We start from the raw sequence: 15,462 nt of genomic DNA, 5'->3' as shown, positions 1-15,462 counted from the left end.
GAAAAATTTGCAATTCTTTCACTTATGCCTATTTTTTCATTCTTATATTTACTGCAACCAAGTGCTGAAATAATTTGAATTTAGAACCCTAATTCCAAAGCAAGGTGTCAAACCAAGATTTTTTAAATTAATAAAGACATTTTAATCATATTTTTCTCTTTCTAAAGGACAACAATTAAAACATTTTAGTAAGAACAAATGTGCTTTTTATAGTTAATAAAAATGTATTCTAGATTATTCTATTTTGTATATTTTTTTACTTATGTGCATTCCACAATATGATTAATATATTCATACAACACACATATGTGTAATTTCCAAGAAATGAATGTGTGTATATTTTTGGAGAGTACTCAAAACTTTTTATTGCAATGGTGAATATTTCAGAAGATTTGGAGATTGCTAGATTAGAGCAGCAAACAGTCCCATAGAAGATATGAGATCTGCTATTCTCATGTCAGGAAAGATTTTCAGCTGTCTTTGTAAATGTAATCACATCTGAATTAGCTATAAATTAGAAGATCTGATTAACCTGCAATGGCAGATATGTGAGAACATAAAAGAGACAGGACACCTCCTAAGGGTTTAGCGGAATAAGGATGAGTAACTGAGACTCTTAACCCATTATGAAGAAAGCCCGGGAGCAGTGGCAAAATGATCATGCCTGTGAATAGCCAGTGCACTCCAGCTTGGGCAATGTAGTGAGACCTTGTCTCTTAAAAAATAAAATAAAATAAAAAATCAAACTATTCTTTCTCCATGCTTTTGCTGAATATCTTACATGTGTGCTTGGGTATTTTATTACCCTCTCTGTCAGTTTACTTTCAGTAAAATTAGGAAAAATTAAAATATATATGTTAAAAACTTGAATGGATGTCAGTTGAACTAAAGCTATGTAAATTGTATAGCATAGTTTGCGGCACAATTTAAGTACTCAATAAACGTCAGCTGTTAGTATTGTGGCTGTTTTGTAAGTTGTCATAATTATTTCTCTGTGTATATATTTTTATTTTGTTTTAATTTTTTTGAGAGAGTCTTATTTTTTTAAAGCAGTTTAAGTTCAGAGCAAAATTTAGCAGAAAGGACAAAATTTTCCCATGTTGTCTTTTTGTCTCTCACCTAACTTAAAGTTCTTTGCATTCAGGGTTACTGCACAAGAGGTATTTAATATATTTTAATCATTTTGATATTATTAAAACTAACTGATTTTTCTCTCTGACAGTAAATAACTCATTACTATGCAAACAATACTTCATTCAATACATTTTCTGATTACTTGTTTGGTATTATTTAAGATAATTAACACATAAAATATGGTAGTAAGATACTATGAATAATAAACTATTCAAAATTTAATCTATAGTAAACCATTCTAGGACAATAAATTTCAGCTAATTCCTTGTACAAAGATGTTGTCAAACTTACATTACACTGGGATTACTCTCAGCATAGAACAAAGAGAAATTAAGCCTTCTTTTCATTCTGATCCATTAATCTTGAAAACTGGCCTAAATGTCTTCCTTGCAAGTCTAGCAATTCAGAATTAGACTTGAAAAATAAAGCAGGTAACTTTGTAGATTTTAAACTTTGTTTTATACTTTAATTTGTAAGGCTAGCAAAGACAGAGTGGAAGGTAATTAAAATCGTAGAGATACTGTTGGGTTTTCCTATGTAGACTTTGCAATTTTTTTTATTATTCTATTACAAACAATCTGGGTAAATAAGAAAACATATCACTACTTAATTTTCCTTTACCAAATACAGGAAAGATTTTTTTTCTTATAAATGAAGTGCTAACTAAAGGAGATTGAGAAAAAGCAGGTACTTCTTAGATTTCTGATCGAAACTATAGTGTGGACTCTTTCATTTTTTTTTTTTTTAATAATCTTCTTCAAATTTCTCATACTGGACTACAGTGAATTGATTCTTCCAGTCTCCTGAAACACCTAAAAAGAAATATAAAACAGCACATTTGAGACTACTGTAAAATGTTTCTTCTGAAACAAGTTTTCATTTGAATTACTATCCCCTTTATTTTTACCCCTTTAACTTTTGGATGTCATATCAGTGCCGTATCTCCCATCCTAAACTTCCACTCCCATACTTCTAGACCTTGTTAGTCTTCAAAATACTCCCACAGATTTTTTCAGTATCCTGTGTAAATAAACACATGTATATACACAGACTGTCCCCAGTTTATATGATTATATGTAATTATACATATATGTAATGATCATACATAATTATACATATATAGTGATAATATGGAATGATATGTAATGACAAAAATGAGAAAGAAATTGATATTTATTCCAATATAATTTGCAGATTCATACTAGAATCCTCATTTTTTCCCTATGTCGGATGATTATGAAGTATGTATAGTAGTACCACCAATATTCTAAGAAGAAAGGGGAGTTCCAAGAAGACAGAATAATTAACAGTGGCATTTTCAACTGTTTTGTCTTGTTTTACTGTTTAAACAATCCCTTAAATAACTTATAGAAATGTCACTGGGAAAAAAAAAAAACGCATCTCAAAATCTTGATTCTTTAGCTTCAAGAATTTTCTTAACAAAAGGTATACTCTAAACATCTCTCTCAAATGTAGGGACTTAGTAATTGTCTACTTCCCATATTCATTTTCACCACTTTACATTTTACACATTGTATTTAAGCATTTGTAGATCTCTAACATATCTCTTGCTGTTTCACATCTCTTAACCTATGCATACACAGTTTCTTCTCTGTGAAATGTCCTGTAAATGTGAAAATGCCCCTACTCTTTCTTCAGAATGCTGACCAATTTTTTTCTCTATGGGACTTCTTTGCCAAATAGAATCTTTTTACTTAATGTATTAGAATATTGACTAATACATTAAGAAATCTTAGATAAGAAAGAATTTACCTTATTTGATCAGTAATTATTTTTCAAATGTATCTTACTGATAGGAATTATTTTTCTTACTGAAAGTTAATTATTTTAGCTTACTGATAGGTAATTATTCTTCAAATAGATCTGTCTTTTTCACCCTACTTAAGGTATTCCACAGGACTGTATGCTAAGTAGGACAAAGGTCACAGACTTCTTTAACCATTGCCCAGTAAGGTACAAGGAAGTGACTGGCATGCAGAAGCTTGATGGTATTTGTAGAAATTAAACAAAATTAAATTAGATGGCAGATAATGTATGATTTATGTTTATACTTATAATACCAGTCACAATATTTGGTACATACATAGTAACATTTCCGTAAATGATTACTAATTAAATGTTTATTGACTGATTTTGCTTATAAAAAGCTAAAACAGATAGAGTTGCAAGGAGAAATAAAGAATTTATGGTCAGATTTCAATACATGTCTCCAAGCAACTGATAAAATATCATGGAGAAAGTGGGTCAGCCATGGAGTGACTCATGTCCATAATCGCAGCATTTTGGGAGATGGAGTCAGAAGGATTGCTTGAGGCCAGGGGTTCCAGACCAACCTGGGCAACATAACAAAACCCCATCTCTAAAAAAAAAAGAAAAAAACTAAAACATTATCCAGATGTGGTGGCACATGACTATGGTTCCAGCTACTCAGGAGGCTGAGGCTGAAGGATCACATCAGTCCAGGAGTTTAAGGATGCAGTGAACTATGTTTATACCACTATACTCCAGTCTGGGTGACAGAGTGATACTTTATCTCTAAAATAAAAAATAAAAATAAAAATAAAAACACGAAGAGTGACAAAGGTGACATCTGGACAGATTCTGTAAATATTAAAGGAATATTACAAACAACTTTATTGCAAATATTTGACAATTTAAACAAAATAGATTAATTTTTTTGAAAGACACAAAATACCAAAGATTAAGGTAGGAAAGGAACATGACCAGAATGCTCCTATGTCTGCTAACTACAGTGACCTTGTAGAAAAAAAAAAAAAAAAAAGACCTTTCAGACAAAGAAAATTTCAGGTTCAGCTGGCTTCAATGGTACAAATTGTTTAAGACTGAAATGACAATGATTCAACCAAACACTTCTGAAAAATTGAAGAAGAGCAAATACTTAAATATTTTCCAATTCATGAGGCCAGAACTACCCTAATATAAAAGCCATTGCAGCCAATGACAAAGACATCACAATAAAATAGAACTATGGATCAATAGCATTCATGATCAAAGGTCTATTTTTAAACTAGATAACCAAATCAAAGAGTATATTAAAATATAATAATATACATAACTAAAAGCAAGGTATGTAAAGTCATTTTAACATTTGAAATCAACTGATGAAATTTATCATATTAATTGACTAAAATAATGGAAAGTCATATGATAGATCTTAATGGAGAAAAAGCATTAGACAAAATTCAATGCATACAAGGTTGTTTTTACATTGAAAAATCAGGCTGGGCAGGGTGGCTCATGCCTGTAATCCCAGCACTTTGGAAGGCAGAGGCGGATGGATCACCTGAGGTTAGGAGTTTGAGACCAGCCTGACCAATATGGTGAAGCCCTGTCTCTACCAAAAAATACAAAAATTAGCCAGATGTGGTGGCGTGTGCCTGTAGTCCCATCTGCTAGGGAGGTTGTGATGGTAGAATTGCTTGAAACAGGGAGACAGAGGTTTCAGTGAGCCTTGATCACATCACTGCACTCCAGCCTGGAGTGTAGCCTGTACTCCAGAGCGAGACTCTATCTCAAAAAAAAAAAAAAAAAAAAAAAAAAAAATCATTTAATATAATTTGCCATATTAAAAGACAAAAATGATGGTAAACCATGTGACGCGTCTTAATAGACACCAAGAAAGTATTAGACTGAATCTAGGACGCATGCCTAATAAAAACTTTGGAAAGGAATTCCCTCAGCCAAATAAAAGTATCTACAAAAATAAAACAGGTAATACCATCATACTTAACAGTGAAATATTCCATGCACTTTTCCCAAGATCAAGAGTAAGACAAGATATCTGCCCTCACTACTCCTATTGACATTATAGTAGATGTTCTATCCAGTTTATTAAGGCAAGAAAAAGAAGGGAAATGTATTCGGATTAGGCAAAAGGAAGTGAGAATATTTTTATTTGCTGAAAGCAGGAGCATATATATACAAATTTAAATGGAATTTATAAAAAAGCTACCAGGTTTATTAAATAAGTTTAGCAAGATTTTGGAAGAAAATGTCAAATTATAAATATTACTTTTATGGCTATATATTGTTGTGAAATTGAACTAAGCTTGAACTAAACCTACCTCCATGCATATCAAACTGTAACCTCACTTAATGCAAAAACACACTGCAACCTAACCTAAGTGTATACTCTCCTAACAAGTTGCCGAGTTTCAACCAGTCATAGCAATCAAAAGTTAGCCAATCATAGGCTGAAAGCTGCAAACTATGACCAAATAAGGCAACTGCCAAACTGCAGCCTACTAAGCTGTTTCTGTATCCCATTTCCATTGTTTTGGCTACAAGCATTGTCACTCACTTTGTGGCATGTAGCCTCTGAACCACTTTTGATCCTGAATTCTATCTAGTTCATAAAATTTATTCTGCTCAATTAAAATCTGTTAAATTTAACTTGTCTTGAATTTGTTCTTTTACATTAGCAGAAAACATTTGGAAAATAACACATGGACTTGTGCATGTGTGTGAGGGAGAAAGGGTGATACAGATAATTACTATTTTGTTAGAAATTGTTGAAAAGACTATCACTCCTTATAAGTATTAAACAGATATTTGGCTCTACATGTAATAACTAAAACAATAAAGCCTCTAGAAGTAAACAGAATGGAGAATATCTCATGATTTGGGGTAGGCATTTTTGAAAACAAATAAAAAGCCCTAACCATAAAGGAAAAACCATATATATTGATCACAAAAAGAAAAGTGAAAATACAAAAATAAAGCAGTAAGTTAAGATATAAAGAAATTTGATCATCTCATCAAAGAATTTGCATCCAGAATATATAGAGAATTTATCCCTTAATAATAAAAAGAAGGGACCCCCTACAGAAAAAGAGGCAAAAGATTTAAACAGGGTATCTCAAAAAAGATGTCTGAATGGTCAATAAGCCATGTAAAGGGGCTTCATCTAATAAGTAATTAGGGAAATACAAAGTAAAGCAACAGTGCAATGCTACCAGACATCTACTAGTATGGCTAAAATTAAATATTATAGCTATATTCTGTGTTGGCCAGGATTGTGGCATAACTTCAAATGTTATACAATGCTGATCAAAGTGAAAACTGGTGCATATGCTTTGAAAAACATTTGAAGATATCTCCTAATTTGGATAAATGCATAACCTAAGATCCAGCAATTTTATCCCAAGATATATAACCAAGATAAATCTGTAAGTATATGTGAAGTAAAAGACTTGTATAAAAATGAGAAGAGCAACACTGCTTTAATTACTAAAAACAACAACAATCTAGCTTCACATCAACAGTACCGTGATGATATGGTTTGGCTGTGTCCTCACCCAAATCTCATTCTGAATTGTAGCTCCCATAACGCCCATGTGTTGTGGGAGAGACCCGGTGGGAGATAATTGAATTATGGAAGTGGGTCTTTCTCATGCTGTTCTCATGGTAGTGAACAAGTCTCACAAGATCTGATGGTTTTATAAATGGGAGTTTCTCTACACAAGTTCTCTCATTCTTTCTTGTCTGCCACCATGTAAGATGTGTCTTTTACCTTCTGACATGATTGTGAGGCCTCTTCAGTCACATGGCACTGTGAGTCCATTAAACCTCTTTTTCCTTATAAATTACCCAGTCCTGGATATGTCTTTATGAGCAGTGAGAAAACAGATTAATACAGTAAATTGGTACCAGCAGAGTGGGGTGCTGCTGTAAAGATACCCAAAAATGTGGAGACAACTTTGGAACTGGGTAACAGAGGGAAGTTGGAAAAGTTTGGAGGGCCCAGAAGAAGACAGGAAAATGGGTGAAAGTTTGGAACTTCCTAGAAACCTGTTGCATGGCTTTGACAAGAATGCTGATAATGATATTGACAATGAAATCCAGGCTGAGGTGGTCTCAGATGGAGATGAGGAACTTATTGGGAACTGGAGTAAAGGTGACACTTCCTACCTTTTAGCAAATAGACTAGTGGCATTTTGCCCCTGCCCTAGAAATTTGTAACTTTGAACTTCAGAAAGATGATTTAGGGTATATGGGGGAAGAAATCTCTAAGCAGCAAAGCATTCAAGAAGTGACTTGGATGCTGTTAAAAGCATTCAGTTTTAAAAGCAAGCACAGCATAAAAGTTTGAAAAGGCCGGGCGCGGTGGCTCAAGCCTGTAATCCCAGCACTTTGGGAGGCCGAGTCGGGCGGATCACGAGGTCAGGAGATCGAGACCATCCTGGCTAACATGGTGAAACCCTGTCTTTACTAAAAATACAAAAACTAGCCGGGTGAGGTGGCGGGCGCCTGTAGTCCCAGCTACTCGGGAGGCTGAGGCAGGAGAATGGCATAAACCCGGGAGGCGGAGCTTGCAGTGAGCTGAGATCTGGCCACTGCACTCCAGTCCGGGCAACAGAGCGAGACTCCGCCAAAAAAAAAAAAAAAAAAAAAAAAAAATTTGAAAATTTGCAGTCTGACAATTTAGTGGAAAAAAAAACACATTTTCTAAGGAGAAATTCAAGCCAGATGCAGAAATTTGCATATGAGGAGCCAAATGTTAATCATCAAGACAATGGGAAAATTGTCTCCAGCGAATGTCAGAGACTGTGGAAGTTCCTCCCATCACAGGCCCAGAGGCATAGGAGGATAAAATGGTTTCATGGGCCAGACCTAGGCCCCCCTACTGTGTGCAGTCTAGGGACTTGGTGCCCTGCATCTTAGCTGCTCTAGCCATAGCTAAAAAGAGTCAAGATACAGTTTGGGCTGTAACTTCAGCGGATGCAAGCCCCAAGCTTTGGCAGCCTCCATGTTGTATTGAGCCTGTGGATGCACAGAAGTCAAGAATTGAGATTTGGAAACCTTCACCTTGATTTCAGAGGATGTACAGCAATGCCTGGGTGTCCAGGAATAAGTTTGCTGCAGGGGAAGGGCCCTGATGGAGAACCTCCTGCTAGGGCAGTGAGGAAGGGAAATGTGGGGTGGAAGCCCCCTCACTGAGTTCCCACTGGGGCACTACCTGGTGGAACTGTGAGAAGAGGGCCACCATCCTCCAGACCCCGGAATGATAGATCCACAGACGGCTTGCACCTTGTATCTGTAAAAGCCACAGAAACTCCCTAACCAGACTATGAAAGCATCTGAGAGGGAGGCTCTATCCTGCAAACCCAGAGACAGAGCTGCCAAAGACCATGGGAACCCACCTTTTGCATCACTGTGACTGGGATATGTGACATGGAGTTAAAGGAGATAATGTTGAAGCTTTAAGATTTGACTGCCCTGCTAAATTTTGTACTTGAATGGGGCCTATAACCTATTTGTTTAGTCAATTTCTCCCATTCGGGATGGCTGTATTTACCCAATACCTGTACCCTCATTGTATCTAAGAAGTAACCAACTTGCTTTTGATTTTACAGGCTCATAGGTGAAGGGACTTTCCTTGTCTCAGATCAGGCTTTGGACTGTGGACATTTAAGTTAATGCTGAAATGAGTTAAGACTTTGGGAAACTGTTAGGAAGGCATAATCCGTTTTGAAATGGGAGGACATGAGATTTGGGAGAGGCCGGGGCAGAATGATGTGATTTGGCTTTGGGGAGGGTGTCCCCATCCAAAGCTCATCTTGAATTATAGCTCCCATAATTCTCACATGCTATGGGAGGGACCTAGTCGGAGGTAACTGAATCATGGGGGCATGTGTTTCTCATGCTATTCTCATTATAGTGACTAAATCTCACAAGATCTGATGGTTTTATAAAGGGGAGATTCCCTACACAAGCTCTCTCATTCTCTTTTGTCTACCCTCAAGTAAAACATGTCTTTTACCTTCCACCATAATTGTGAGGCATCCCCAGCCACGTGGAACTGAGTCCATTAAACCTCTTTTTCTTTGTAAATTGCCCAATCTCTGGTATGTTTTTATGAGCAGCATGAGAACAGACTGATATACATGGATAAGTAACTTGTGGAATATTCACATACACATAATGGAATAGTTTCAGTCAATCATAGGTTTTCAAATGTCAGAATGAATCAATTTCACATGGGAATCTTGTTAAAACTCAGATTTCTGAGTCCCATCTCCATAATATTTGATTCAGTAGGTCTGAATGCAGGCCTAAGATTTTGCATATTTAACTAGCAGCTTTTGCTCCCATCTTGGGATCCAACAGGCTTCATCAAAGAAAACAAAACAAAAATAAAATAGCAAACACAACAGTGATAGATCTCACAAATATTATGTTGAGTGGAAGAAGTCAAATATTCAAGAGTATATACTCTACAATTACAGACAAAAAAAAGGCAAAGTAATTTATGAAAACATTCAGGATAGTGGTTGTCTTTGAAGATAAGGGTTACTGACCAGAAGCAGGAACAAAGCTTTTGGTGTGCTAGTAATATTCTACTTTTTATCTGGGTGCTGATTTCATGGGTACACTCACTTCGTTAAAATTCATCAAGCTGCATACATAGGATTTATGGACTTTTCTATCTAAATACTACACTTGAATTAAAATGTTTATTTTAAAAAGTTTAAAATAAATTTTTAAATATAAAATCTTATATAATGTATAGCCTGTACCCAATTATAAATTCGGATTTGTAAACTACAATCATGCTAAATAATGAAGAAGCAGTTCAGGAGTTATTTGAATATGTATTGTTTAAAAGCAACTGACAATGAGTCAAAGGATCTAGAGAATGACAGGCATGTTTGAGAAAAGTTGACAGGTTCTCAGTGCTTGGGTATTGAGTGTAACCCCTAGCTACAACATTGGTGTCTACAGTTGTTACTTTGATCTGTGGGATATAAGAGCCACATTATTATTTTGTAATTACTTATCTAGAGGTTGCAACCACTCACCTTGTGTTTCTCCATAATTGGTAAAAAAATTTACAACGCAAATAAGCATTATTTCTCTTTAAAATTCGCTACCTTACAGTCTTTCTTCCAAAATGAAGAAGGGAGAAGTTGAACAGGCAGGTGTGTTTTCACTAATCAAGGAGACTGCATGCTTTTCAACTGCTCAACACCTACAATCACAAAAAATTAACAAACTACCATGTAAATGTGAAATTATAAATATGATTTACAATATAATCTAAGACTTTCTAAATCCCACTATATGGCTTAAAATGGCTATATGACTTCATATACTCTTAAAATCTACACTGAGGATTAAAAAAATGATAAACTCTTAGAAGACTCTATTATGCCTATGAGCAAAATGAGACATTGTCTTCATAAATGGCTATAAAATCCTCAGATAGAACACCTTGATGAGGCAGAAAGAGCTACAGGTCAAGAGTCATAATATCTAGAATTTTTCTTCATTTATATTCTTCTGTTTATCATTTACGATATGAGAAAATTGCACTAGAGGATTTCAAAATCCCTTTTCAGCTCTCCCATATTTGAATTCTAAGATTGAACTAGGCCATGAAGCTTATGGCTATTTTTTCTAATTTCATAATGCAAGATCATATATCCATATCTCTTTTCCTTGAGTTTGTAAATATGAGATAACTTGTAATATATATGATTCTATATTGAATCAAATATTGAAGTTTGTCTATATAATGATTACCTAATAATTAAACATTGAAAACTTCCATCTATCTTTTTTTTTTTTTTTTTTTTTTTTTTTTTGAGGCGGAGTCTCGCTCTGTCGCCCAGGGCTGGAGTGCAGTGGCCGGATCTCAGCTCACTGCAAGCTCCGCCTCCCGGGTTTACGCCATTCTCCTGCCTCAGCCTCCCGAGTAGCTGGGACTACAGGCGCCCGCCACCTCGCCCGGCTAGTTTTTGTATTTTTAGTAGAGACGGGGTTTCACCGTGTTAGCCAGGATGGTCTTGAACTCCTGACCTCGTGATCCGCCCGTCTCGGCCTCCCAAAGTGCTGGGATTACAGGCTTGAGCCACCGCGCCCGGCCTCCATCTATCTTTTAAAGAAAACATGCTATATTCATTAAAATCTTCTCTTATGCCGATATTACCCTTGGATGGAGGAAGAGTGTAATATGATTATTGGCACAGTCAGACTCTGACTCCCCTATTATAGATGCTTATGATTCAATTGTCCAAGCTTGTCATTTTCTATCATGACTCCTCCAGATATCACAAAAAGATAAGGGAATTTACTCTTATAGTGAAAAGAAACATTTAAAAAATTACCATTTGTGAATCCAGGAAGTATAAGTTCCATGAAAGGCACTCGCTTATATATTGCATCCTGTTTACATTTCTCTGCATCCCCATTGTTAAAGATCAGATCCAGTATTTCACTGATCCAGTTCGTTTCTAAGGAAAGAAAATATTAACAAAACTTTAAACTTTTCTGTCAAAAGAGTATCTAAGATAATCAGTGCATGTAGAGAAGCTGTGTAACAATATCTAAAACAGAAATGTTCTCTTTATTTCCACTCCCTTTCTCTCTTCTCCCCTTTCCTAGGAACCACCCTTATGTATCTTTCGTTTTTGTTTTTTGACATAGGATCTCACTCTGTTGCCCAGACTGGAGTGCAGTGGCAGAATCATGGCTCACTGTAGCCTCAGCCTCCTGGACTCAAGTAATTCTCTCATCTCAGTTGGGACTACAGTCGTGCACCATCACTCCCAGGTAAATTTTAAAATTTTTTGTAGGAAAGGGGCCTCACTGTGTTGTCCAGGCTCTTATTTATCTTGAACATACACATATGTTTTGTGTGCACGTAAAATCTGATTAAAATATCATACAAATAAGACCCAAAAAGGAGGTAAATCAGAAAGTATTAAACATGGGTGGTTAAAAATGTATTAAATTATTAAAAATGGGTGGAGGAAGTAGCCAACTTCAATGTCTATCAATTTGTAAATTTCCTATTAATATCAAAAAGTTTATTGGAATTGAATTGTATTTCAGGTAAAAATGTTCTAGATTTGGTGAAAGGGTAAAGAAGGAAAAGAAAAAGAACTTGGCAATTTTCCATGCAGTGACCAGCATGCCACTCACACACACACACACATACACACAAAAAAAAAAAAAAAAAAAAAAGACAATAGATTCTGATTGAGTAGAGTGGATCAAGGTACTCTGACAATTATGATATTGTGTCTCACCAGTTATTTGAGAAATGTATCTAAATCATATGTACCTATGGTGTACTTAATTGTACATTCAACAGTAGGGTTATTGAGGCACTGCTAAAAAAGAAATATAAGACATAGGAAATAAGTATCTCCTTAACTGTTTCCATTTTCTTCCTCTTTACCAAAGGTATAATGATAAATTAAATAATAGGAGGCAGTAACTAAAATAGTAAGTTAATTAGTTAATCATTTGATTAAGCCGTGCACACGACAACATTTTTAAATAATAATCTATATGTAGATACACATTTGGATTGGACCCAGATACTACAGCCCATTAGACCCCGTTTTGTTCTTTTCTTGTGGTCAAAACTCTTCCTCCTTCTTGTCCCCAAATCATGAGTACCTGTACTAGGGAATCTCCCCAATCCTATCACGGACAGATTTAGTACTAAAAAACAGATGAGCCAAATCAGTACCAATCTTGAACATTTTGCTGCTTAATCTGGTTTAGGCTTAAGCAACGATTTATGAGTTAAAAGAGAGAGAGGGAGAGAGAGACCTAAATTTCAAAGTACAATGTAACTTATTTTATCTCTTATTGGGGAGAGGTTTAAACTGTGGTCCTTGAAATCTGATCGAAAGAAATACCAATTTAGCTATTTTGTATGCTTTGTAATGAAAAAGTTTGCGGACTTTGGGAAAAAAAAGAGCACATGGTTTAGCTCATCTGAGGAGATAGTTAATGTGTATCTTTTATAACAATATTAATAAGGCACTAATATATTAATAATTTTAAAACTTTAAGACATGTTCACACCCATGTGTAAAGGAAGCAACAATGACAAATACCTACTCAAGAGAATGTTAAAATATGTGTATACCTCTCTGCAGAGTTCACAGAGAAAAATAAAATAAAAATAAAAATAATCTATGCGTAGTCATTTAGTTTTATTATATTAGAAAAAGTTTAGTTTCAATTAGTAACTTGTAGAAGAGCTATTTGTATAATGGTACCTTTCAAAGGTTATCTTAATGGTTTTCTTCTTTTGAATATATCCCAAAATAGCAAAACCAAAAGGGCATGTACATTCTCAGTAACTGCCTTCCCTTCTCTAAACACTTATTTGAACAATGAAATGTGGTTTTGGTCTTAAATAATTTGGTTTGGTGAACTACTCAGAAAGCAAGGTAAGTAGTAAGAAAATAAAGATGCTTTGTCAAAACAAGTTTGTTTTTTACATGTACCAAAGTCTGTATTGTACATTATTTACTTCCTAGTAGAAGCTCTTTGTTCTCATACAGGTTTATCATTTTCACGGATTAACATCCATCAAATTCAGGGCTTTCCTCCTGAGGCTTGTGACACATTCCTTTGAAATAATTTTGATATTTTTGATAATTTTGGTATATATAATATAAAATAATCAGTACACAATATATTTATTTGAAATGTATTTCTTTAAGAAATTAAATAGGAATATAAAGGAAAGTTGACTTTAGAGGGGTTGGTAATTATGGAACAGTTTCTTAATTATGGGCTAAAGTAATTTAATTAAACAAAAGGCTAGAAAGAGCCTCATCTGTGATATATCTCTGCACAACTATCACTGGGTAAATCAGAAGATTCTGTCATAGTAGATACGGAAAAATAAAAATTGTTTATTCTTAATGAGTCATCTTAAGTTTTGCTAAGATTGTATACTGAAGTCAGCAGTTGTTTAAATGTATAAACAAAATATTTAAACATCAAAATATATAGAATATATATATTCTAATACATCTGATATATGTGTTTATATAATGGAATATACATATTCGAATGTATCCAAAGCATATACATATATAGTTTTAATAATTTGTATTTGAATTTAAAAAGAAAACCAAGAAAACAGCATTAATTTTTCTCTCAGATATATTCTCTATTCAATTGCTAGCCTTTCAGAATAGGAAGTACATTATTCTAACTTAAGATGACACTCTCTCAGCAACCACCACAGGGTTTCCTAAAAAAAGTGTTTAATAATTTCAAGTTAGACCTGACTAATAATCTGTAGATCAGTGGTTTTACACAAATGGATCACTATCAAGTCATTGAGTACAAATAAATGAAAATGTCTTACCAGATTTGGGATAGGTAGAGATAAGAATATAATTTGGTCGGACCTCAAACAATTCTACTTGAAACCACTCTTCAGCAATGCTCCAGAAAAGGGGAATCCCCTGAACATCCCCTAACTCCCTTCTGAAGACACGCTGCTCATTGTCCATTTTGAGGAAACTAGATTTTGACCAAAGTGTAGTATCAATCAAATCAAACAATAAATATTTTAGTAGTATTATCGTTACTCTAGATCCAGCAGCATTAGATTTTAATACTATGGGTTTTGTACTGTTCATTTATTACGTAAGGCTAGCACTTTTTATTTGTGAAATGACTTTTATAGCATTTCCTCAGGCAAAATTTGCTGGGATATATAATAAATTTACTGAACTTTGGAGTCAGGAGAAAAGTATCTTAATTGCAGTGCCATTGTGTCAGGCAGGTCTTGCTAACACAGGCCTCCATCACAACTGCTTCAGCACTGACTGGGTGGTTAATTTAGATATTAAAAGCTCATAGAGGCAGTACCCTTATACAAAGGCTGGAATGTAACAAAAGCCCACCAAGAGTTTTGGCTAGGCCTTTCCTGGGCCTTGAAGCATGGCAAGATAAGGAAGGAATTCTGAACAGGACCCATTTAAGATTAAACAAGCTTTATTGGGGATCTGAAGAAACCCCTCAGGCCTCCACAAACAAGTTTATTGGGGGTCTGAGGGAACTCCCTGAATCTCCATGATTTAGCAAGGGACAAGGGTAATCACCCCAGCACCAGGACCCATTTAGATTATGTAAATTTACTGAGACTGCAAAGGAATGTCTTCAGGACTCAGATTTTAGTTACAGATTAAAAGAAGTTAATCACTTATGCCTTGAGATAAATGTGCACTTACTTGTAGACATATAGCTTAGAAGGTGTATAAGCTCTGGAAAAACTGTGACTTTGAGTCAATCTGGCAATAATTTCCAGGTATTCTCCCTGTAATCAGTTACAGAAATAAAAACTCCCCTTCTCTCTCAGTTTATCTGCATCTCGTTATTGGGCCACAAGAATAAGCATCCAGACCCTCAGTTTGGTCTGGGAACAACGTCAATTCATTGCAGTGGGAACTTAAACAAATTCTGTAGCTGCACAGATCTTCTTAACTATAAAATCAAGGGTGGCCTAATCAATACTTCCCT

The 15,462-nt window shown here is 35.0% G+C and overlaps 1 protein-coding gene across 1 annotated transcript; it reads right to left on the bottom strand.

Moving 5' to 3' along the window:
* Positions 1-1,821: 1,821 nt before the first annotated feature.
* On the bottom strand, positions 1,822-14,450 carry LOC104668693 (sulfotransferase 1 family member D1-like). The gene is given in 4 exon segments (XM_010371452.2): positions 1,822-1,946; positions 9,978-10,147; positions 11,286-11,411; positions 14,303-14,450. Coding segments are annotated over 3 exon segments (396 nt in total). The 3' UTR covers positions 1,822-1,946; positions 9,978-10,025.
* Between the last annotated feature and the right edge of the window lie 1,012 nt (positions 14,451-15,462).

Source organism: Rhinopithecus roxellana, chromosome 2 (genome assembly GCF_007565055.1).
Source record: "Rhinopithecus roxellana isolate Shanxi Qingling chromosome 2, ASM756505v1, whole genome shotgun sequence".
In the NCBI taxonomy this organism is placed as follows: domain Eukaryota; kingdom Metazoa; phylum Chordata; class Mammalia; order Primates; family Cercopithecidae; genus Rhinopithecus; species Rhinopithecus roxellana.
The sequence above is the reverse complement of the archived record's forward strand: the minus strand, read 5'-3'. Positions and strand labels throughout refer to the sequence as shown.